The sequence below is a fragment of the Protopterus annectens genome, chromosome 3.part0 (genome assembly GCF_019279795.1).
Source record: "Protopterus annectens isolate FY-2018-M chromosome 3.part0, PAN1.0, whole genome shotgun sequence".
Taxonomy (NCBI): domain Eukaryota; kingdom Metazoa; phylum Chordata; order Ceratodontiformes; family Protopteridae; genus Protopterus; species Protopterus annectens.
This window is the reverse complement of record NC_056731.1, coordinates 52,144,626-52,169,209: the sequence shown is the minus strand read 5'-3', so window position 1 is coordinate 52,169,209 and position 24,584 is coordinate 52,144,626. Positions and strand designations below refer to the sequence as shown.

The 24,584-nt window shown below is 37.8% G+C and overlaps 1 protein-coding gene across 5 annotated transcripts in view; it reads left to right on the top strand.

The window, feature by feature from the left end:
* FHOD3 (formin homology 2 domain containing 3) overlaps nt 1–24,584 on the top strand; it is a 3,141,544-nt gene that overhangs the window by 2,771,474 nt on the left and 345,486 nt on the right. For all 5 annotated transcript variants that reach the window (XM_044064575.1, XM_044064578.1, XM_044064576.1 and 2 more), the window contains one exon: nt 18,681–18,839. In XM_044064575.1, coding sequence (XP_043920510.1) covers nt 18,681–18,839 — 159 coding nt within the window. The remainder of the gene's footprint in view (nt 1–18,680; nt 18,840–24,584) is intronic.

Here is a 24,584-nt window from a genome sequence, read left to right as displayed (position 1 = left end):
GTTGTGTTAGGGTGTATACTTTGATGGAACTTGTCAGCATTTTTATTGGTTCTTAAATTCTGTTAAATAGTGCTTAAGACGTAAGCATTCAAGTAAATCTCATCTCAGACTATTGGTGTAACTGATGGTCTTGTCCTCACATTTAAGAGTAGATGCTTCCAGTGGTGTTTGCTTGGTCTACTTTTAGAGTAATGGGGTTGCTGTGACTGTATATTCCGGTGGAGCCTTTCTTGTTATAGCTGTGACACAGGGTCATTTTGACATGGTGTTCCTCAGTGTTCTAGCTGGTCTTGATGTGAGGCTCCTTAACATTCTGCATCGGTAGTTTTTAACGGCTTAGGAATTAGCCCAACAGTGCTAGGTATCATGGATGCTCATCGATGTTAGATACAACAGATATTTTCTTCCAGTAAAAATTGATGTATGAAGACTACTCTCTCTACTGGGTCAGAGAGAGCATCTCTCCATCTCTGTGTAGGTGAGGTTTTATTTCCACTTGATTTGGCCTAATGGAATCCCTATAAGGCATGCAGCTGTATAATTATATAGCACCTGTTAGCAATTGAGGTATTAGAACTTCATTTTTGTTCATGATTTGCAGGTGAGTGTTCATGGATAGTAGTAAACTGGCTGGCTCAGAGGTTAAAGCCATACCTCTCAACTATACAGATTTTTGCAGAATGTCCAGATTTTTGCTTAATATTTTTTGGTCAGTTTCTCATGAAAATTTTGGTTTTCTGGAAAAAAACATTGGAAATTCATTGAGGAATGAAGTCAGAAAATAATGAGAGGCATTTGAGTTTCAGACTTCGTATCCTTCCAAAAAATTATGTTAATACAAAACCTCTTATTCTATCTACTTCCTAAGTTTGTAAGAGCAATATTTAAAAATTGACGCTATTTTTGTGCTTTTGCCCCCCCCCCTTTATTTATGGCTTTGTCCAGATTTCTTGCTCTAAGAGGTTGAGAGGTATGGTTAAAGCATACTTATGCAGTCAACATGTGACTTCAGTTTCCATGTTATTATTGGTATCCAGCCATTCACCAGCACTTGTGATGGAGAGTATGACCCAACTGTAGGATCTATGAAGAAGGTACTTTTCATAGATAAGCTTAGGGCCAGCCTTAGCAATTGAGTGGCCCCATTTGGACCATTTTGATCGGGGTCCCTCAGCTGAACCTCACCTTCTTCTCCAAAATTTCTTCCATTTTCTGGCTTCCTGGATTTAAAAAATTTTCAAATAGGAGTGAGGGATATATGATATAACTGCATCATAAAACATGTTAAAACAGAAGTAAACTATTGGACTCTTGGTTATTCCCAGATCCAACATCTTCTGTAGTTCCTGTCTCAGAGTCTGCTTAACTCATTCAAATACTCTATAATGGGTCTATTTGATGGGCCACTGAGGTCCTGTATTTATGTAGTGATTCATTAGGTGGGTGCACCTTGTCTTTGCAGTAAATATGTCCCCAAACTCCTGCAGTACTGAGTGGATCTCCTGAATCTAGGTGTAAGTGCCTACTCTCTGTAGTACACCAGGTTAGACCCACATCTAGATTAGACCCCCTCCACTATACTCACCACACCTACACTTACCTGACTATTCTTACATCTCAAGTTGTGTTAATAGGTCTATGTCCTAGGATTGTATATATTCATAAGATATAGTAAAAATTTTAATTTGTTCTTGCTTAGACTTTATCAGTCTTTAAGTAGTTGGTGTCTTACACATGTCACGCTAGTAATTATGTGGAGGTTTTTCTTAGACTGAGACTCTAGTAGTGATGCATTATTCCTCGGTCTTACTAATTGGTTGTTATGACTGTATATGCCATGTTATGTCTGTATATGCTATTTCAGTTATGTCTAACTGAATTTGATTGTAATTTTCATATCTGATATCTGATATCTTATATGCTATATTATATGTTTTTATTTGTGGAGCTTTTCTCCACTGAAAATGGACTTGTGTCCAGTGGACTATCCCAGTTAACAAATGTAAAATAAATAAATAAATAAAAATAATCAAACCTCATCTTTCCCTCCTGCACTTTTTTTTATTTTTTCCGTTCTTTTCTGTCTTCGTCTTTCCCTTCATCCTCTCATTTGACTTACACCCCTTTAGAACACATGCCCAAAAACTGTACAATGCTTTTTCTTTGTATATTATTTTCTTCATAAAAGTATTACACTGTATAATATTATGGCAGTGTACAGGTACTCTTCTGACAGATTTGACTGTCTGAATTCATGCAACTTGTGCACTTATAACAATGGTCGCTTATGCGACCTATTATCATGACTTGTAACCCCCTGCATGCTTGTTCTTATAGTACCATTGCTGCACTGATATTGATTAAAGTTTATTGATTAATTGGTTGTATTTCCAATATGCTGAGCCTGGGAATGGTCTGGGTGGATTGATGCTCTAGTTTGGTTAACAAGCTTTAAATAAATAAAATAAAATAAAATAAATTAAAAATCTGTCTTTTACAGTTCAGACACCAGCATCTTTGTGAGGTACCAAGTACACCATGTCCCTAAGAAGCAGGCTCATTTTGAAACATGAAGTGTGGTAAAATCTTTATAAATAAGAAATTGGTAAAATCTTGTGACTCACCCCAGTCCCTAGTTCATGCTTACCATCTCCAATGTCCTTTAATGTCAGGAAGTACTCAGCAGATGAGTTAGTGGGGTTGCTCTTAATGGTAGTGGGAAGATTGGGAAGAGCTGAAAGATCATGTAGAATCTCTAACCGCCGTTATACATTCTTATCTCATGTTATCCCTTTCTTCCTACATGGGCTTCCAATCTCATGCACTTACTCTAAACAGCTGGCGCTCCTTATCCAGTTAATTCTCATGCATAGTTACAATCAATTTGTTTTGCAAAACCACAGAAAACTGCTGAACTTCCTTAGAATGCCCAATAATTATAGTAGCAATAATGAAAGGCCTCTTCTTAAACATGTCATTGTTCACACACCATCCCACTTAAAACCATTTCTGAAAGTTTATTTTTATTTATTTAATTAATTGTTAAACTAGGTAAATGGACTAATACATACAGATCTATTCAAGCCACATGCCAGGCCACAATAGCAACAGTAAGGATTACATACAGAGATTATTTAAAGTAGCCATTAAGCACCATACTTTGACATGAGGAAATTAGAATGCATTAAGGAAAACCTTGTGGATGTAAAGAGGAAGTGCAAAACCCACACACTTTGTTTGGCTTTTCAAAAAATACTTCTGAAAACTCTTTCTCAGTCATCCATTTTCTAGTTTTGTTTCTGCCACTCTCCCAGTTTTGCATATGACACTGACAGTGTGATACCCCAGCAATACATTTTAGGAGTCATAATGTTTCTGTTACTGTTTTTCCATGTGCAGACAAGCGAATCCTTTTTTGTTCTTTGTCTTCTTCCCAGTACTCTGCACGCACACCTCGTGTTTCACTTCTCGGTGATTATCTTGCTCCTGTCTCTGACTACAGCAGTATTTCTTTGCCATATTGTTTAATGTCTAGCATTCTGCCCAAGTCTTATGGATCTGAAGTTAATAAACATCACAGTGGCTGCTTTTTTATGCTTACTAATGTTGGCTTTAATACTGTCTGGACTGACTATTTCACACTTATTTCTTCAGCAAATTAAGCTTCTTGTTCTTGAGTCAGCAACTGACTGTTATGTTAGAGGGAGCAGCGAACACTGTGAGACACGCAGTCAGTCAACTGTGATACAGTGGTGATTTAACTGTAGTTACTATTTCTGTGACTGTGGAGACAGTGTATATAAGTAAGGGGGCTTGAACGTCTATGCAAAGTATTTGTTAACGCAGAGGAGGCATGAAGCTGCAGTTACTAATAATACTGGACTAACCTGTAGTGTAGTGCATGATGGGAATTGTCATCTGCTTCACTAATAAGACTTGTAACTGCTAGGAAGCAAGACTATCAAATCTCTCAACTGTGCAGGTTTTTGCAGAATGTCCAGATTTTTGCCTCATATATTTGGTCTTTTCCTCCATACATTTTTTTTCTGGCAAATTATTGATAAATTATTGAGGATCGAACTCAGAAAATAATAAAAGGTTTTTGAGTTTCAGATTTCATACCCTTTAGAAAACTCACGGTAATGGAAAACTTGTAATTCTATCAACTTTCAAAGTTTATAAAAGCAGTATTTAAAAAAATGCCCCTGTTTTGGGGCCTTTGTCCCCCCCCACCCCATTATTTTTGGCTTTGTCCAGATTTCTTGCTGTAAGAATTTGGGAGGTATGAAGACTACCAGTATGAAAATGTCTTGCATTTTGCTTTAGCATCTGTCAGGCAAATCAGAGAATGACCCTGTCATAGCCTAGTGCAAGGCCGTTTAATGCATTGAGGCCCTGTTTGGCCAAATAGGTCCAAGTTTCCTAAGGCCAGCCCTGGATCAGCTGAGATGGTCAGAATCCATCTTTGTTTGTGATATTAATAATGTTCTCCACAACATACTATAGCAACTCAGTAGTGCCTCTTGCTGCTGCTTCCATGAATAGTGCAGTGCCGGCCCCAGAACTTGGACCGAAGCTCCAAAAGTGGTGGTGTTTCCATATTCATGAAGGATGCACACACCTCCAGGCTAGTGGCCCAACATAACGCATCAGAGATACTGCAAGTCCAGCTAACATTGGGTAAGACAGCGATTCAGGTCATAGCCTGTATAGGTCCCCAGCCATGTCCCAAGACTCACAATCCATGTTCCTAAGCACCCTTAAGAATATTAGGGTCCAACCTAACACTCACACTGGGCAACTTCAACTACCCCTCACTTAACTGGGAAAATACTCATGTACCAATACACTTGCCCAACGTTTCCTGGAATTCATTAATTCCAATGCCCTGGACCAGCTCCTTCTTACCCCCACTAGAGGTAGCAACATTCCTGACCTGGTCATTACTAACATGGGCAACCGTTGCTCTACACCAATAGTCAACTCCTCCCTGGTTAGATCCGACCACAAAGTAAATCACCTTGGAAATCCACATCCCTCCCACCCCCGCAAAGGTAATCACCATGAAAAACTTCTCCAAAGCTAACTTTGGCCTCCTAAAAACAGAAGTGTCTAACTTCACGGCACCCATGCAAATGGAGAATAGTTGCATGACCGCCAAATCATACACCAATCCACTGTACAAACACGTACACAAATGCATGGATCTCGCCATACCCAATAGAGTCAAGACGCTCTCCTCCAAAAAAAGGAAGCCAGTCCTTTATCAGCCTCAACAAAAAGTTGAGATCCCTTATCAAATCCTCTAAAGCTAGTTATGAAAACAGAATTTCAGCAGATAGTAAAGACAACCACAAGGTTGTCCATGGCAATACCCAGATTTGCTCTGAGCTACTGTACAATGGTACCTGCTATACCGAGCCAACAGATATTGCCAATATACTGGCCAACAGATTCAGTGCCAATTTTACCCCTCTCACCCCCCCCCCCAAGGATCAATCACAATACCAGTAGATTTCCAGGCACCCAGTATTATTGCTGCACAGATTAAAACAGCACTGTCCAAGGCCAAAAATACAGCTTCTATGGGACCCGACAATATGCCTGGCTGTGTTCTACATGAACTACAGAGTGAACTGGCACCTAACCTGTGTGCCCTGTTCAATCATAGCCTCACCTCATGCTTTGTCCCTACTGAATGCCGCACTGCTACAGTCATCCATCTCCACAAAGGAGGAGTGACTACAGACCCTGGGAACTATCACCCCATTAGCCTGACGAGTTTGATATGCAAAGCTGTGGAACTCATCATCATGGACTTAATAAACAAGGATATAGGGAATCTCCAAAGTCCGGATCCCACACAGCTTGGTTTTGTGAAGGGTAGATCATGCTTGCTCAACTTGGCCGACTTCTTTGAGTCAGTCACTAGAGCTGTGGATGAAGCCAAGGTGGTTCGCACAGCCTAACTTTATCTGGCCAGGGCCTTTGATACCATTCCCCACTCAGGAATCATAGAAAAACTCACTAAGCTAGGCATCAACCCCTATATCACCAGGTGGGTTGCAAACTGGCTCACAGATAGAACCCACAGTGTGAAAGTAGCTGACTCCAAGTCAGACTGCCGACCAGTCACGAGTGGAGTCCCAGAGGGTTTGGTCCTGGGTCCTCTCCTGTTGATATCTACTTCTCTGAAGTCCAGACAAACATGAAGGAACTCTGGCTGACAAAGTTCGCAGACGATTGCAAGCTGGGAGCTATTATTAACTCCCCAAGTGATGTTGACATCCTACAGAAAGATCTCACTGAGACCAATGACTGGTGTCAGAACCATGGCCCTAAGTTCAATGCCAAAAAATGTGTCATCATTCCCTATGTGAAAAAACAGGTTCCCATGAATTACCACATCGATGGTAGTCCACTGAACACAGAAGGTGTTATGAGAGATCTGGGAGCACAGGTTGACAGCAGCCTCTCTTTTGACCACCACAGCAACCTCTCCTTTGACCATCACATTGCCACTGTGGTCAGAAAGTCCTTATATGAGGTACATTACTAAGGGTTTTGCATTCAGGAAGAAAGAGGTCATTGTCTCCCTCTACTCTTTCCTCATTAGGCCAGTCATCGAGTACAATGCCCCATTTGGCATATACCTCACTAGATACCTGCAACAACTGGAGAGGCTGCAAGAGTACCTCACAAAGAGGATTCTAGGCCTTAAACACTTGTCCTATATGGACAGACTCAAAAAACTCCAACTGTTCTCTGACTCATATCGACTACTTAGAGGTGATCCCTGCTTGACTTACAAAGCCATGTTTGACCCAGCTCTGTTAGAAATGCTACATCTAAAGAAATCCCAATCCCTCCGCACTACACGCTCCAGAGACCTCAACCTCATTACCACAATCAACAGAACATGCTGGAGGGACAGGTTCATAACATAGAGATTGCCCATGCTATGGAATAGACTTCCATACATGTCACACAGAGCACATCAATGGCCCTCTTCAAGAGAAATCTTGATGAGTGGATGGGAAATTGAAAATTCACCCCAGGAATCACTCCAGTGGCTCTACTTGACAGAGCCACTGGGAACTAAGGTTGGGTGGCATGATGCCAAGGTAATCCTATGGGACAGGCTTGTAAAGGCTCCAGGGCCATTAGCCTAGAACACACCTATGAACCTATGATTGCAGTATCTAGTGTTAAATCTTTCTTTTGACAGTAATCCTTTTCATATACTTTTCACGTACATGCCACTCACAAGTCTGTTTCTCAATGCCTTATTCAGTCTCTATCCAGGGTGACAGAGTTCTGCAGATTTACATAGTTGTAGCATATTGCTGAATATATTCTCATATTCTTTTTGTTCCTTCAATGAAATCTGTTTTTTCCAACATTCTGTAATCATTTAATTTGAAGTACTTTTCCAGTGTCTTTATAGTCACTGCAAACTATTTTGTTCTTATGTCTTTCTGTTGTCAAGAAAACTATGCAACAACTCATATGTTTGTATAAAGTGGCACTGAAGCAGTCTGTGTGCCTTCAGTTTTAAGAACTTACAATGAAATGCCAGTATTTTTGTAGAAGTTGCCCATTCTTCTACTTTATAGGAAAAGTTTATTACTAACCAACATATCAAGCATGGGGGTGAGTAAGGCCAATCTGTATCCGAGTGAGATAGGTCAATTCCAGCACCAAAACTGGCAAGGCTTGAAATGGCCTGAAAAGGCAGCTAGCCTGGTACTTACTTATGAACTTATGAATCTTTCAATAATGTTTTAATATAATCAGTAATTGGCATATGCAGAGAATATGTTTTACACTCACAGATATTGTCTTTATGCCAAAAGTATCATGTTAGGGAGAAAGTTACTCTGCATTCCTTTGCATAAGTCATTAGAATCTATAAAACACACTCTGTATATATCATTTCATATGCTACAGTCCCTTCTTGTCAAAAAAATGAATGCACTACATTTATTGTAAATTATTTAGGTTCATAGAGTACTTTATCAAATTTACCTTGTATAACTATTCAGCAGTTAACTTCCCTATGAAAAAATGTCCTACCTTAAAATAAGTAGTGCAGAAAAGCATTCCAGATATATTATTTCTCACTCCAATTGCTGCTTTCCCCACTTTTTTCACAGTAAACTCTTAAAGGCCTGCTCCTTCATTCTAACAGCACTCACACAACTATCTTCCATACTGGTGTCGTTGTTTCTTTTCATCTGCTCTGCCTTCTGGTTTCATTTACTTCTTTCTCTTTCCAGCCTTATAAAGGAATGTGTTGTATTCAGAAAAACAGTTATTTTGTGCAGACCTGTGAATAACACATGCTAACCGCAAGTGAAAGAGTGGGGGTGGGGGAAACATATAATGTAATGCACAATACTGTTTCTAGCATTATTATACAGTGGGTCTTGTGGGAATAATTCAAATAACACTGTAGTACTGCACCGGTATACTATAGCGCTACACCAGTATTGCTAGATAATGCTGCTTGCAAAAGTGGTATTCTAGGGAAGGGGCTATTATAAATTAGCCATGTGCTCTGTACCATAGCCATACTCTGGTATTGAAGTAGCATAGTAAAACAGTTAAAAAAAAAAGCTATACTGGCTATTTTAAATCAGAGCAATGATGACTGAATGTGGTAGTTTTATGATGGATATCCATTGCTTCAGTGACAATAGTGGGTCTGCTGTTATCGCAGCAGGTACTTACTTGCAAGGCCATACACGCTTGTGTGTAAGTGTGTGTGTGTGTGTGTGTGTGTGTGTGCATGTGGATACGTGTGTAGAGGCATGACTGTGACTGTATAGAGCTTAGTGTATGTGAGTGTTAGTGTGTCTGTATGTATGATTGTGACTGTATCAAGTTATGTATGAGTGTGACTGTCTGAGTGACTCTGTGATTGTGCATATATATCAGCGTTTGTGTGTGTGATTTGTCTGTATGTGTTGTATGTGTGTATCTCTCTCCATTTTTGTTTTGATGTCTGTGAAATATTGTTCTATGAGTTGGCAGGAAGAACATGTAATGCAGTTGTTCCAAATACATTCTTTGATTCAGTGATGTGCAAATGAGGTACTAATGAACATTTGCTATATGTTAGTGGTGGTCAGGAACATAACGTTTTTTTTCTTCAAATTTGCTATATACTTATTTATTACATTTGCTACCAGGGTAGTCTGATGAGGCAAACGGTTGGCAATTTTCAGCAGAGGCCTGGGGAGAAAAGCTCCACAATAGTTACATATTAGACAGATAACATAAGGTATTTAAAACAATGTGTTACAGAAACATTTAAACATACAAAAAATTAGTGAAATATCCATAGTAACTAAAAATGATTTACTAGATTGATGTTTAGATATACAATATGCAGTATGTTTTTGAGATATATTAGGAGTTATGGCAGTTAGAGCTGCAAGGAGAGTTAGGTAGAAGCTGATAAGGAGTGGGTGGGGATAGAGGGTAGAGTAGAAAAAAGGACATGAATGACACTGAGTAAAAACATTTGAGCTAAAGGACATTATAGGCAGAGTTAGGGTAACGACTTATCCAAGAGTAGAACAGGAACATAGCCATGTATCAGGCAGATATTGCTTTAGATTTTTTGAATGATTAAGTGTTTTCAGTTTGTCTAAGTGTTCAGGGTATAGAGTTCCAAATGTTTGAGTTCTAGAAGGAGCACGGTGTGTCTTCTATAGATTTTTTGGACTTGCAGTTTGGCAATAGATCATAGTGGTCTGGTGGGGTCATAATGCTGGAGCATATTGATTAGGCTTGGCCACTTCTCGGGGAGGTAATAGGATTTTGTGGGTAGCCACTATTTGTGAGCAAGTTAGGTAGTGTTTGAGCCACTGAAGTTGTTGTAGAAGTATACAGTGGTGAGTTCAGTAGCCATGGTTTAAGGCAAATTTGTCTTATTTTGTTGTAAGACTGGTCTACTGAGGAGTGTGAGGTGGATTGCAGGTTGATAAGTATGGGGTGGGCCATAAAGAAGGTTGGTCCATGAACTTACATTGATTGCAGGATTCACATTTATACATTCCTGTACTTCTACTGGTACTAATCTTCTCACCTTCGATTAAACTTTTTAAGTTCCTTCCTTTTCTGTAAGTGATCACAGGTGAGGGTCCCAGTTTCTGTACCACCATTTTGTCTGTTTGTAATAAGGCCCAGTTTTTCCGTAGTATTTGCCTTACCTTATGTTTAAAATTGGTGCCCTCAAATTTAATACCAGATACAGACTAAATTGTAATTCAGAGTCTGTGATATATTTAGCTCAATGCCAAACCTGCCCAGCCTTTTACATAGGCAAGACGGACCACAAGCTGAGAGAATGTGTGTACGAACATGTATACAATATCGGTAAGAACAAAGGGGAAAATGCCCTAGCCCATCATTGTACAAAATATCCATTACATAAATTCAAATTCAGGGCTATTGATCATGTCCCCACTAACAGTCGAGGTGGTCCTACTTCAATTCTGTTGGAGAAACTTGAGCTAATGTGGCAGTTGCGAGTGAATGCTGCATGTCCGCCAAGTTTAAATGAAATTTGTTCTTTAGCGTGTGTCCTAAAATTGAAAAGCCTGGAGAGGTGACTACTGCATGTGTAGTGTCCTGTGGTCCTTGTCTACACTTTGTAAACACTTTGTAAATGCTTTAGTCAACTGGGTTGGGTAACATATAGTCTAGTGTTAAGATGTTACTTATTGTGTGTAAAGTGGCACCTTATATATATATATATATATATATATATATATATATATATATATATATATATATATATATATATATATACATATTTTAGTATTTATTTGTTTTAGCTACATACTTGCATTTGTAAAAAATATATATATATATATATATATATATATATATATATATATATATATATACACTCATTTATATTTTTATATAGTTTTATACTCTTTGTACATAGCATTTTCCTATGGATAGTAGGAATGATGCATGTATAGCTAAGGTTTATACTAGGTATTTGGTTTCTTGTAAAACTCTACCTATAGTGATTTTTAAAGTTAATTGATTTTAATCACATCTAATTAAGCTTAACGAGCAGTGTTTTATAAGATGTAATTTTATGTGATGTGTATCTGAAGATGTTTAGCCAAGGTGCTAAACGAAAAGTGTTTAATCTTACTTGGTTTTCAGTGCTGTTGTGTTCTACAATAAAGTGGATATCTCGTCAGTTGAGAAAACTTTTGTGTTTCAGAGTTGGTATAGGTAGCTACGTTTGAAGGGTCTGGCTTAGAATATATGTCACCACATAGGTGTAGAAGGTTGAGTGTACGGGAGTGTGAGTTGGACCATTTTCATCTGAACTTTGGACCAAGGCTTAGTTTGTTTGGGGGAAATTTCTGGATAACAGTAAAGTTTTTGAAAGATTATATGGTTTGTGCGTTAAAGACAGAGCTATATGAAAGTCGAAGCAGGATATATTATGTAGTTGAAAGTCTGAGTAGTGGTTACTTTTAGTATTGCTAAATGAAGATTGCTGTTAAGAGTTAGCATGGGCTAGTGATATGACAGTTAATAGTATGAGTATTAGTAGGAGTATCATCTTCGTAAGTAGATTGTTTAATAAGGACGAGAATGAAAAAAAATGAGAAAATAAATAGATTTACAACAGGAAGGATGTGGGGCATTTGGATATCTATTTTGATTATGTTGTTGGGGAGTAAAGTGCATTTAGATTAATTAGTTGAGAGTCATCATCTGCAAAGTAAAAAAAAGTTGGTTTGTCATCAGTTTGTAGATTAATAATAGGCTAATTGTCCTTATGGGTGATTTTAAGCTTAGCCAATTACTCGATGTGAGAATCAAACCCTGCATCTTAACCATTATGCCAACCTCCCAACCTTAAAATATGCATTAACTCTGCCAGGTAGAACACTGTGTGGATTTGAACCCCTCATCTCAGTGCAATAACAACACACACTCCAATGTGTTTTTTATTCCTTTTTGCCACCAACACAGGACCAATGTTGAGATAGATGCAGGGTTTGGGATTGGAAAGATGCATTTAAATGAGGGTAAAAAAGGAGTGGAAAAGTAGAAATTCAAGGGAATAGTAAGGTTGGAGGAGCTTTATGGGTGGAGAGATATATTTGGATAATTGGATTAGTTGCCAGAGTGGGTGGGAGGAGACGGATGACTAGAAAAGTAAAGTATGTGGAGGCGGGTGGGAATTGGGTAGAGTAGGGGAAGGGACTGAGCCCAACTGATAGCAAGGTTGAATGGAGTGGGCTTAATTACAGGATTAGAAGAGCTGAAGAAAAAACAGCATTATAAGCAGCACTTGCACCATATTTCTTTTCTAAAGTACAGACACATTCTGTTAAATAAATTGGGGATACATGCATACATGGGACAACTGAACTAGAAAATAGCTAAAAAAGAACATTGTATTGCTGCTTGGGAGGTTTACTAATTTAAGTGAAGGAACTTTTCTAGTGCCATTTTTCCTGCAGCAAATTTAGCTTTTTTTCAGCTTGGGTTCAAATTGTTTTTATATTGGTGTGCATCAGTGCTGACTGTAAGCCTGCCAGTGTTACATCACACGAAAGAAAAAGTCCAGTAGCACAATAAATGACATACACTGCACTATTTGGTTGGACAATATTGTAGTCAGATTGTTTTTTTTTTTTCATGAGTGAGGGTAAGCACCCATTTGCAGTTTTATTTTTTTGCATGAGTGAGGGTCAGCACCCATTTGCAGTTTGAGTCTGTCTGACAGACAGGGAAGTTGGCTATAGCAGGCAATTGTGGGAGAAAAAGAGAGGGTTTAGCCTATGACAAATGGGTTTGTAATGTGTGGTGGTACTGTATAATTCAGGAGATGTAACTGAATAAAGAAAGTTGCTAAAAGTGGGAGGTATAAGCATAACCTGTGAATGTCTTCTGAGTGAATTAAGCACTTCAGAGGAACAACACAAGCTTGCTGAGTTAATCAAGATGTTCAGCAGATATCTCTGATTCCTTACATCCAAAGTGAAGTCTCATGAAAAATGCTAGTGTTTACCATGTAGTTTTTTTTCTGATGCAGCCTGTTTTACAGAAATCTTTAGCAAACACTACAAATTCACATGTTCTTACTTGCTCAGACACACTTAACTTCCTGGAAGAGGAACTCATCTAGAAGCCAGTCCATCTCTCAAATAAAAAAGGCTTTTCTAAAAAAGTTATAAACCAAGGACATATTGAATCATTAATAGCTTGCTGTTCTAAATATGCTCATCTTTGGTTTGTACAGGATATGTGTGCATTTAAATCTGTGGCTCACTGACAAAATTGCTGGGAGTCTTAGTTTATGTTTATTTTATGTTTTGTTAACTGGTTAAATGTCTAGTCAGGGACCATTTTCAGCCATGACCTATTGCTATTTTAAATACATAGTTCTATATGTAGTAGTTTAAATTGCTGCTTTGCAGTTTACTTTATGTTCATCATCTGATGCAGCTAGAACACATTCTGAATACCTAGTTATGGTAGGTGACCAGAGTGGCTGTTCTAGGTGTTTATTTCTACTGAAGTGTTTTTTTAATGTTTTGTACTACAAAGAACTGTAGACTAAAATGTGTCCATTTGAGTATCAACATCTGTTCTACTGGTGTTATTTAGAAGTAAATATTATTTAAAATAGTTTAATGTTACACATTTTTCCAGATCCAGCATGCAGTCTGATTTTATAAATTAAATGGACTGGTTATCTGCATCCTATCTATCTAAGGGCAGTAATCTAGAATTCAGAGGAAGCATCGTTTTGCATTCAAAACCATTTGAAATCTCACAGTAGTGACAGACTTCCCAGTGCACATGCGTTATCACTTATACATTTAATACTGGAGCTAGTTTATTTACGAATAAGGCTGGGTAGGAGACATGAAAACTGTATGCTACTTGTGGGGTGAAGTAGCTGCTGGTGTGTTCGTTTAGTTGATACAACCCTGAATTTAGCACACAGGATGAAATCAAATGGTTAATAACATCCAGCACTGTAATAAATCTGAGGTAGGACATGGTAGCAAAAAAGTGGAGTGCATACACATGAAAAGCACACATGCATTCTTCTAGCCCACGTCCTGTCTGTAAGTTGAGCTAACTCATAGCCTGCAAAGGCTACTGTCTGGGGTGACCTGATCCACTGCTGCAGTCCTCATTTCCTGATTTCTTACCTGTAAGATGTAGGTGGTGAATATGAAACATCTTTCTGGTGAACAACAGCAATGGTAACAGGATGAAAACAAGCTCTGCAGGGAATTGCAAAACTAGAGTAATGTTAGGAGTGCACAGATTGCCTTTCAGTCCATATATCCCTGAAAAGTAGTATAATGCATAGCAAATGTAATACTTTGCAGGTGCTCTCGTCAGTCTCATTTCTGTAGATATAGGGAATGACTGACATCCTAGGCAAACTAGATATAATATCATATTTGGCTGTGAAGAAGGATAGGAGCAGGCTTTAGGGGTGTAGACTTCAGTCTACAGTCAGTGTTGCAATAAGATTTTTTTTATCACTTTTTTGATTACCTTCTTAATCCAGTTCAGGTTAATGGGGGGTACAAAGCCTGAAAACTTTGTGGGTGCAAGACTAGGACTAATGTTAACACAAGAAAGAGCAGAATTTGTGCAGCAGCTGTGACCCAACACATCTCCCAAACTCCTTTTTAGTGATGTAAGGAACATCTCTTAGCGGATACATGTGAAAAAAAGATCAGTATTTCTTCGCAGTGTTAATGAATGCAGGATGTCACATTATACTTTGTGTTTACAATAAACAGTCATTTGCTTTGAGCTGTCATTGCTTTTAGTCTGGGCCAAATGACCAGTACAGCTGAAAATTAAAGCCAATTTATATTGCGCATCTTTCTGTTTATGGTGTCTCCTAACCAGCTATCTTGATGTGGCCCTGTTAGTGCTTATAATTTTTGATATTCTACTGCATTTTGGCTTTCTGTCTATATGCTGATGGCGATCTATATTACTCGATAGACACTGATTTTTGTTTGCTTTCTCAGTTGATTTGTGTTTAATCATTGCCTTTTTTGCAGTGGGGATGTGTAGCCATCAAATAAATTGTTCAGTTTTTAATCTTCAAATTAGCAGATGATAATCAGTTCACTTTCCAGGTGGCAAGCATCATTAAATGAGCACAGATTTAATTACTATATCCATTCGTGCTCTGTTTTGTTAACTTAACAGCAATTATTTTCATACAACCTGATAGTGAAAGTAGCAAACAAGCAAGACTCCTGAATATTTGTATACATCATTTTTATTGTAAAACTGCTGCATAATATTACTTTATTATTTATTATGTCAGGAGGCTTAATAAATGCCACACTGAAATGGGTCATGTGGTCTAATCTCCATGATACTTTTATTCAAACTGAATTCTCTGGAACTTCTGTATACCGCATTGCATCATAATCACTATAACTAGTTCATATAACAATAATAAATAAAAAGTATGCGTGTGTGTGTGTGTGTGTGTGTGTGTGTGTGTGTGTGTGTGTGTGTCTGTGTGTATCTGTGTTATTATACATGCATAACATTATCTTTATTGTGCTGATAAGGTAGGCAGTGAAGTTAAATCATCAAACATGATTCACTGATGGTCCAAAACTTTCCCTAGCGGCACAGCATGAAGTACATAAACTGCCAAATAATACTTTCCCCACTGGGGAATGTTTTCTTTTTCTTCTTAATATAGAAAATAATTTAAAATATACAGTTTCCTTGCACTGACGTCACAGAGGAAAACTAGGGAACTTTAACCTCATTCACGTAAGACAAGCATCTCTTGCATCCATAGACATTGATAGGCACACCACTGTGCATGCAAGAAGGTTGTCCATTAAAATCTACAGATGTACTTCATCTTACCTTATGATAATGCCACAACTGGAGAAGCTAAATTTTTGGGTTCATGGTTTAATAAAAACTTTACAAAAGTGCAAGCAGAAAAACACATCCAGCAATTGACCTATACAGTGCCACAATGTATATAGAAACATCAGCAAATCCCTTTATCATAATCTGCATTTTCACAACTACTCGCAACTTAACTAAGTATAACTAAAAGTTTATACTAATGCTTTGAATCCTTGATGTCTGCTGCATGCATTATGATTTACTGTATTGTATTGTTCAGTACTAATTGTCTTATGGTAAAGCAAAATGACAGTTGTTTTCATTATCTGTTTGCTTGAAGCTTTGTTTCCATGCTGAGCCTGAAAATAGTTAAGATGAATTAGTTCTCTAGCCTAGTAAACAAATATATAAATAAATGCAATCTTTGGCCCTCTTCAAAAGGAACCTTGATGATTGGATGGGAGAAAGGAAATTCACTCCGGGGATCACGTCAGTCGCCCTGCTAGACAGGGGTCCAGGAAGTAGATAGTGTGGGAAGAAATAGCCAGGGAATTGCTATGGCTAGGCTTGTATAGGCCCTAGGGCTGATAGCTAGTACCAACCTATGAACCTATACAGACAGAAATTGATAGTGTTAGGTACTTCTCATTAGAAGCTCATCATCTTAGGAATACGTAAGGTTTATGTATTTTTAGGATTTTGCAAAAGTCCCTTTGTCAAACAGAGATGCTATATGAAAGGTGCAGAACAACCTTCGCAATATCCCTCATGACAGGGGCTCTACCTTTTTCTTAATATAATCAACTCTAAAGGTACTGCATTTTGAGTTATAAGTAAATGTCCCTCTTATAGAGGAACACAAGTCAAATAGTCCACTTTTCATTCCTTTAGCCCTAAACTGCAGCTTGCAAATGTGTTTTTTCAGCCCACATCACTAATCCTGTCAAATACTAGGTTCTAGAAGCTCTTAGTTTACTCTGGTATAAGGAAGCTTTGTAGACAGGCTTTACACTGGAGTATGTACTTTACACTGACAGTAAGCCCTTTACAATATGCTGCAGCAATAAGGTAATTTCAGAAGGATGACAAGAAGCATTTGATATCCACATTGTTCTACTTTTTAAATCCAGCCCCCCAAGGTTGTGATTGAAATGGTTAATTTATGATCAGTGCTCTGTCCCAGTTAATAAATTTATAACAGTTTAAGAACTAAAATAAATGACACATTTGTATATTAATACCAGTCAAATGTAGCTGTGAGTAATATCTGATTTAACCACCAGTTATGATTTTTGACAATTTGTACTTTACTTTTGTAACAAAAGTATACCACTTGTAAGAAAACAAAGTACTTCCTACAACCAGCAGACTAGGTGCTAAATAACGAATGCTATGCCAGGTGACAAAAGGAAGGCGTCAGTGTTTATAGAGTTTTTAAAGTTTGCATCCATAGTGAAAAGGAATGCATAGATGTGACTTATATTGCTAAACAGCCCAGAGAGGCAAATTGAGTCAACTCTAGTGCTGTGTATATTCCTTACCTCATATGTGGAATAGATGGATGATATTCACAAAAGTTTAGCCTGTGGCTAAGTGCAAGCAGTCCACAATGATTAATAAAATCACAAGCTATTTATGTACAGTGTCCCCATTGGCCAGCATTGGAACTGCAGAAACTGTGGCAGCAGTGAGCCTCAGGTCGCTCAGGCAGCCCAAAAGCTTAATGTTCAATACTGAAATTTGCACCATGCGGTTAGACTTCCAGCTCCGTAATGCTCACTGAAATTTAGTGTTACATTGCTTTAGCTGTATTCTCCTGCTACAGTGATCCGGGTATCTTTCATTTAAAGAAAGTGTGAAAATATAGTTACATACCCAGCAGTACACCAAGCTCCTGAGCAAAGCACACTCCAGCCTGATGCCACTGCTATATAAGGTTAATAAAGGAAACAGCGTATGTATTGTGGAGAAGAACCTTTAGTAACCCCATTATATATTATATATGGAGGCTGTAACATGACGCTTTAGAATCTCACCATGACTTGTACATGTGAATGTGTAATGACTATTTCTTGTGGTTGTTGCACAGAATTTGCAGTCAGTTAGCCAGAGACATATATTAATTCAACTTTTATTAATGCTGTAGAGTGTCTTATTTCTCACTTTTAAATGCATATCTAGTAGAGAGAATAATTCCCAAAGACTGTTGACAAGAGGAGTAATAGTTTACACTGCTGTTTGATGTTGTACTTACTTGTCCTCCTCCTCCTCCCCTGATGCCTGCAGCATGGGGATTATGCTTCTTTGAGGCTTTGACTTTTAATCTGAATGATTTGAATATATGCTTTGTTAGTCAGCAATGTTCCAGTTGGTGGTAAGTGTGTGGAGCATCTGTGAAATTGTTGTTAAAATTACAATGAGCATATTCAGTAAGATCATACTGATTTTGGAAGGTGTTGTAAATAAAAGAGGTGTTATAACTTATCAGGAATAGAATGTTTGTTTTAGTAGATCCCACCTGCAGCTCTGTTCTGAATGTATCTCTGTGTATCTATCTATCTATCTATCTATCTATCTATCTATCTATCTATCTATCTATCTATCTATCTATCTGTATAGCCGTTTATTTACTTAGGAGCCTTAATTCTGAGTTTCGTCATTTCTGCAAGATTACTTACCTGCCAAGAGCAGAAGTAACAATAGTAATAATAATTATTATTTGTAAAACAAAGATAACAATTTTCTTACGTGTTTTGTTTTCTTAGAAAACTGCTGCAGATGGCAAAAGGCAAGAAATCATAGTATTAGATTCAAAGCGAAGCAATGCAATCAATATTGGTTTAACAGTGCTGCCCCCTCCAAGGACTATCAAGACTGCAATACTGAATTTTGATGAGTATGCCTTAAACAAGGAAGGCATTGAGGTAAGAGTCACATGGTTCGTAAGGAGTTGTAATGGATGTACTGCTTGTTTTAAGTATTACAAAATTCTCAGGGTCTGCATGGGTGTATAGTCATACTTCATTCTCACTAACATTTGTCCTTTGAATATAGTACTAAAGTTGAAGTGAAGTGACAAGACAGTCTACTTTGTCTTGTTTAAATAAATAAAACTGTTAAAATACTTGATCAGCTCTAATACGATAATATCAGAAGAAGGGGAATGCTTGTGTCTCTTCTAGCCTGTGGAGTATTTTTGGCATTTCCTCTCCTGATAACCCATGCTTTGAACATTCCTAAATGTGTTCACATTCCCTTACTCAGATGCACTCACTCCTCCTGCCAGGTTATGCTGTTATGTCATGTATTAGGTTTTGCTTGTACCACTCACGGTATTGTAGCAGGCTTTAATCGAACAGGATTAAAGTAATAGAATAGTTTGAGGTTACACTGTTGGGTAGATAATTCAGAGACTCATAACGAAAGTGCTGTATAATGAGGTAGGTTAGAATGATGTGTTGATGTAATAATAGGTTACCTAGGAATGTTACAGCAGCAGAGCCAATAATTCCTGAGCTGCAGGTTTAGCTTGGTTTTAAAGAGATGCAGGTTATTAATTTGTCTTACTTTTAGGTTGGTTTTAAAGAGATTCAGGTCATTCGTCATACCTCAGGTGGGAAATTATTCCCTGCTGTAGATATGTAATTGGAATAAAGATTGTCTCCTGCCTTGTTATTTGCTTTTCATACCGAAGAGGTTAATCACTTGACTGTAATTTTCTGTTTGGTAGAAAGGGAGGAAAGAGATTTGAGGCTGGGGCAATGTTCTGGTTTTTGGAGAATTTTGTACTGTCACCAGTTGTGATTAAGAGAGTATGTTTGGGAATTCTAGCCAGTTTAGAGATTGTAAGGCTAAACAGTGATGGGTTCTGCGGGGCTGGTTTGTGGCAAATTTAACTGATTTGTTATAGCATTGCTAGAGTTTTGTGGTAGCAGAGGAACTTTAGTTACTTAGGAATGGAGAGACATATAAGAGTGTAGGGAGAAGACATGATTCTGCAATAGTCCTTCTAGTGGAGTCTGTCAGAAAATGTCTAGCGCTGTAGAGGCCAACCTATCTTTTTGTGAATTTTTTTGATGGCCTGTGATATGTGAATGCCACATTTCTTTTGATCATCTATTGTGATACCTAGCAACTTGGTTTTAGAAACCATCTTAATTATAATGTTGTTACTAGAGGTGACAGTGAAGTGATCTTTTTGGTTATTTAATATTTTGTGGTGAATAATGTTACCTTATTTCTTGAGGGGTTAGTAAGAGCTGAGAGTTGGCGAGCCAAGTTTCAATTTAGATAAAGGAGTCTTGGGTGTATTGTTAGAGGGTTTTAGATCTTTAGCTGATCAGATGATGGGGGGTCATCCATTTATTGGACTATTTTTTGTTCTACACTTAGATGCAGTATGCAAGTCATTTGTAAGTGTTATAAACAGTAAGCGTCTTAGTATAGAACCTTCAGGTACACCAAGAAATATGGGCAGGAAGTAGAAATATTCTCCCATTTCACTGCCTGCTGTCTATTGTTTAAATAGCTGTTTAACCAGTGAAGGGCAGTGGTGGAGAGACCTAGCTTAAAGAGTTTTTGTAGCAGTTTGGTGTGTCATACAGTATCCATGGCCTTAGATACATCCAGAAGGAGTATGAATACATTATTAGAGTTTATATATAGGTTTAGTGTATTGATGGAGCGAAGCAGGGCAAAACTGGTGCCTAAAGCCTTGTTATGTTGGAGCCATGGAATTTTTTGCTAGTATTTATTTGAGAAGTTGGAAGTGGATGCACTTCTCCAAGATTTTTGTGACTGGTGAAAGTATAGCAATGGGCCTATATTTTAAGTGAATAGAGGGCCAGCTTTGTGTAGGGGTACGATTATATATTTTTTCCAGAGTTCAGGGACATAATGTGTTTTAATGATCATTTTATAAGTATAGAGATGGGATGTGCCACTGCTTCAGCTGCTTTCGTGAGGTATTCTGTGGGGAGGTGGTCAGAGCTATGGTGGTAGGCTTTAGTTACAGTTTTTTGATACAGAAGGTGGAGATTTGGGTGAAGGAGAAGCAATTATTGCTGCTGACTATTTGTGTAGGTGAGGAGATGGTATTTGTTGAAGTAGTTTTGAGAAAAGAGGTCACTGATTCAATAAAGGGAGAACTAAACTGTGAGGTTATGCTTTAGTTTTGGTAATCCGCGGTGGTGCAGCGGTAGCGTTGTTGCCTCACAGCAAGAGGTTCTCCCATTTGATTCTTGGCTGGAGTGCGGGGAGTGCCTTCTGTGTGGAGTCTGCATGTCCTCCCCACAGTCGAGTGGCGTTCCAAAAGACATGCATGAATGGGAGTGCCTTCGTTGAAGGTTGGGTGTCGAGCTGGCAACTCGGCACCGTAAAAATCTACTGCCAGTCATTAGTGGACCGGAGTTCCGCTGTGGTGACCCCTAACCGGGAAAAGCTGAAAGACAAACAACAACATGCTTTCATTTTGGTGAAGGTTAGTGGGAATCGGAATAGAGATTTAGCGTGGGTTTAGTAAATTGTTGATTGATGCCCAGAATTTTTATTTGTCTTATGCCAGTCTTGGTTGCTAATATAATATGTTTTCTTATCATGTCTAATGTGGTGCTTTACATGATTTTTTTTTTAGTTGTCTGAGTTGCAGTAAGTTAGGGATAGATTTTATTAGTATAACAGATATTCCATGCTTTGTCCCTGTTTTTTTATTAGTTGTCTGGTATGTTTGAATAGCCATGGGTGGGTTTGTTTTAAATTCTTTTGCTCCCAACAGGTTCTGGCTGTTGAGTATAGTGAGAAATATATTGCTAAATTCTATGACTGCATCATTGAGAGGTAAGTTTTTTATAGGTTCCAGTGTTTATGTTGTAGGGTGGCTATGAAGTTTTCAGGTTGGAAGTTACTTATGTTTTTCACATTTTTGAATTGGTTTGTACTAATTCTTTGTATTTTGTTGGGTGAGATATGAGGAGCCAGCCTAGGACAAATTATTTGGATAATTATTTGTTATATATAGTAAGGGTATTAATAATTTGGGAGATCTGTATACTGTTTGATGGTTTGTCAGAGATGATGGTATTCCAGTCTGTGTTGATATGACTTATTATTAATATTTCTTGCTGTATATCGGATGCGAGCCAGTGTAGTATATCTTCTGGTATTGGGATATTATTCCGAAGGGGGTATGTAGAGGCCTGCTATAAGTAGCTTTACATGGGAGTTAAGTGTGAGTGATGTAAGTAGTAATTCTGTGCTGTGGAATTGAGGTGGTATGGTGCTTTTTTGTGAGATATTGTAACTGTTTTGGTATATTATTGTTACTCCTTGTACCTTTTTATATTTCTGTCTAGCCTGACTATATTGTACCCGGGTGGGAAAAATGTCTTCATTGTTTATCTCTTGATTTAGCCAGGTCTCTCTTGGATACTAGGATATCAGGAGAGTTAATGGCTATCCAAGCATGTATTTCTGGGTGTTTATTACATATGCTACATGGGTTAATGTAAAATATTTTTGTGGATGAAATATTTTGGAGGTTTTGGGGGGTCAGTGGTGAATTAGTGGGTTGAGGTACCGATGTTGGAGCTGGTCCTGAATTGGGGTGGATGTTACCACTAAGGTTTAGTTTTATGGTGAGAAGTAATGAGGCATATAACCATTTTTTTTACTTAGGATTTTTTTGTAAACGTTAGTGATGGCTGGGCATATTTTCATTATTTTACCTTGAAACAGTTAAAGGATATTATTTGATACAGGAAAAAGTGTATGCTAAGACTGGGATTTGTAGTTGACTGGGGGGAGGGCTGGTGGTTATGGAAGTGGGTATAAATAATTGGTTGTGGTGGCAGTTGTTGATAGTAATGTGTAAGACAGTAGGCAAGGAAAGGAGCAATGTAAACAAGACTGAAATAATTGTGAGCAGTTTCTTTGTTGAAATTGCAGGAGGGGTTATGTTAAATGGTAGAATATCATGTGGTACTTGTGGGAGGTACAAGACTTCCTATAAATGTAGAAAAGGGGTGGGTAGGAAATGAGGGTCTGGTAGGGAAATGGAGTGAAGGTGAACAGGGTGGGTTACACCAAAAAGAAGAGGTTTCTCTTAGACAAACTATCAGGGGATTAAGTTCTGTACAGGTCAGTACATTGCAGGATGATACAGAGAAATAAGCAATGTAAGTTCAGAGGAGATGTGTTTGCATTCAGATTGAAAGAAGACAGAAAATAAATACCAGCCTAGAGTAGCTCTTACTTCATAAATAAGAATATCACTACCACACTGAATAACTCTATCAGTGTAAATAGAAGGGTTGTGAATTGCAAGTTAGCCAGACAAGCACTATTTTAGGGGGGTTAGACCAACTAGAATGAGTGGGTGATTATTTTAACCTGCTTTCCATTTCAGTGTGCAAATCACCCTAAGACAATGATACAGTGGGACATTTAGCTTTTAAGTATTGCACTGTTGTTATTTAAAGATTCACGCATAAAAATATTCACTTTAATGTCCTTATGTTGATTCTTTAAATGGCTCCCTTTTGTTACAGTTGTTTTGTTACTTCCACAGGTGGTATGACAAGCATGCTGGGGTGGACAAATAAGGATCTGACTGAAGTTCTGTGTAGTGTAATAGTCAGAGTCTAGGAAGAGAAACAAGATACAGTAGGACATTACAAGAAGCAAGGTATGCATAACTGAGAAGATTTTGGTAAGATTTCAAGAATATCAGCTGCTTAATTCAGCTGGTCTTCTCCATGGACCATCAGAAATTGGCTATGGTTATCCGAAAAAGAATATATCATATGGCTACATTTCAGGGCAGTCTTAGAAAGGACAGGGTTAGATTCTAGCCGTGGCCAAGAAAAAAAAACAGAGGAGGAACTATTACAAATCTTAAAAAAACTTATTAGATATCAAAAGAACAGTTTTAAATTTGCCTGGTTGTAGTAATTACTAATCACAATATTATCACCATTGTTTGCACAAAACAGAAAATGAAGTATTAGTACAGTAGGCTTCCTTAAAACTATTCAAATAATCATGTGATTGAGACTTGACTTTTACATTAACTAACTGCTTCTCCTTATGTCAAACATAACATTTTTTCTGCTGACTTACCACAGTAATTTTCAGAATACAACAGACATTTCCCTAATTCTCATAAGCAATGCTCTAACAATAATGTTTAGCACTTCACTACCAGCTGATATAACAGTAAAAATAGCTTTCACCAAATACTAATTTTCTAATATAACCAAACTGAGACTGCTTTCCCACTGCTCTAATATAGTAGCATTAGAGATAACTATTTAGTAATATCAGTAACAAGGAGGACCTAGCAAATCATCAAAATGTAATTTCAACTATCTATATATAACTATCAACTATATATGTAACTTTCAACTATCACAATATGCTATAATAGGTGTTGTATGTTAAACAGTGTCTGCATTCACAGTCATAAAAGTACCACAGTTACATAAAAGCCATAACTACACACAGGCCTGTATCATATCCTACATAAAAACTCTGTAGTGGCAGCAGAAAAAGGTTTTATAATTAGTATTTAGTTGACTACATAATCATGAAGTAAACTGCGTATGTCTGGTTCTTGTTGAGAAAAATGCTAATTTAGCAATAATGATTGTAGATCAGATAGTTGTTGTGTACAC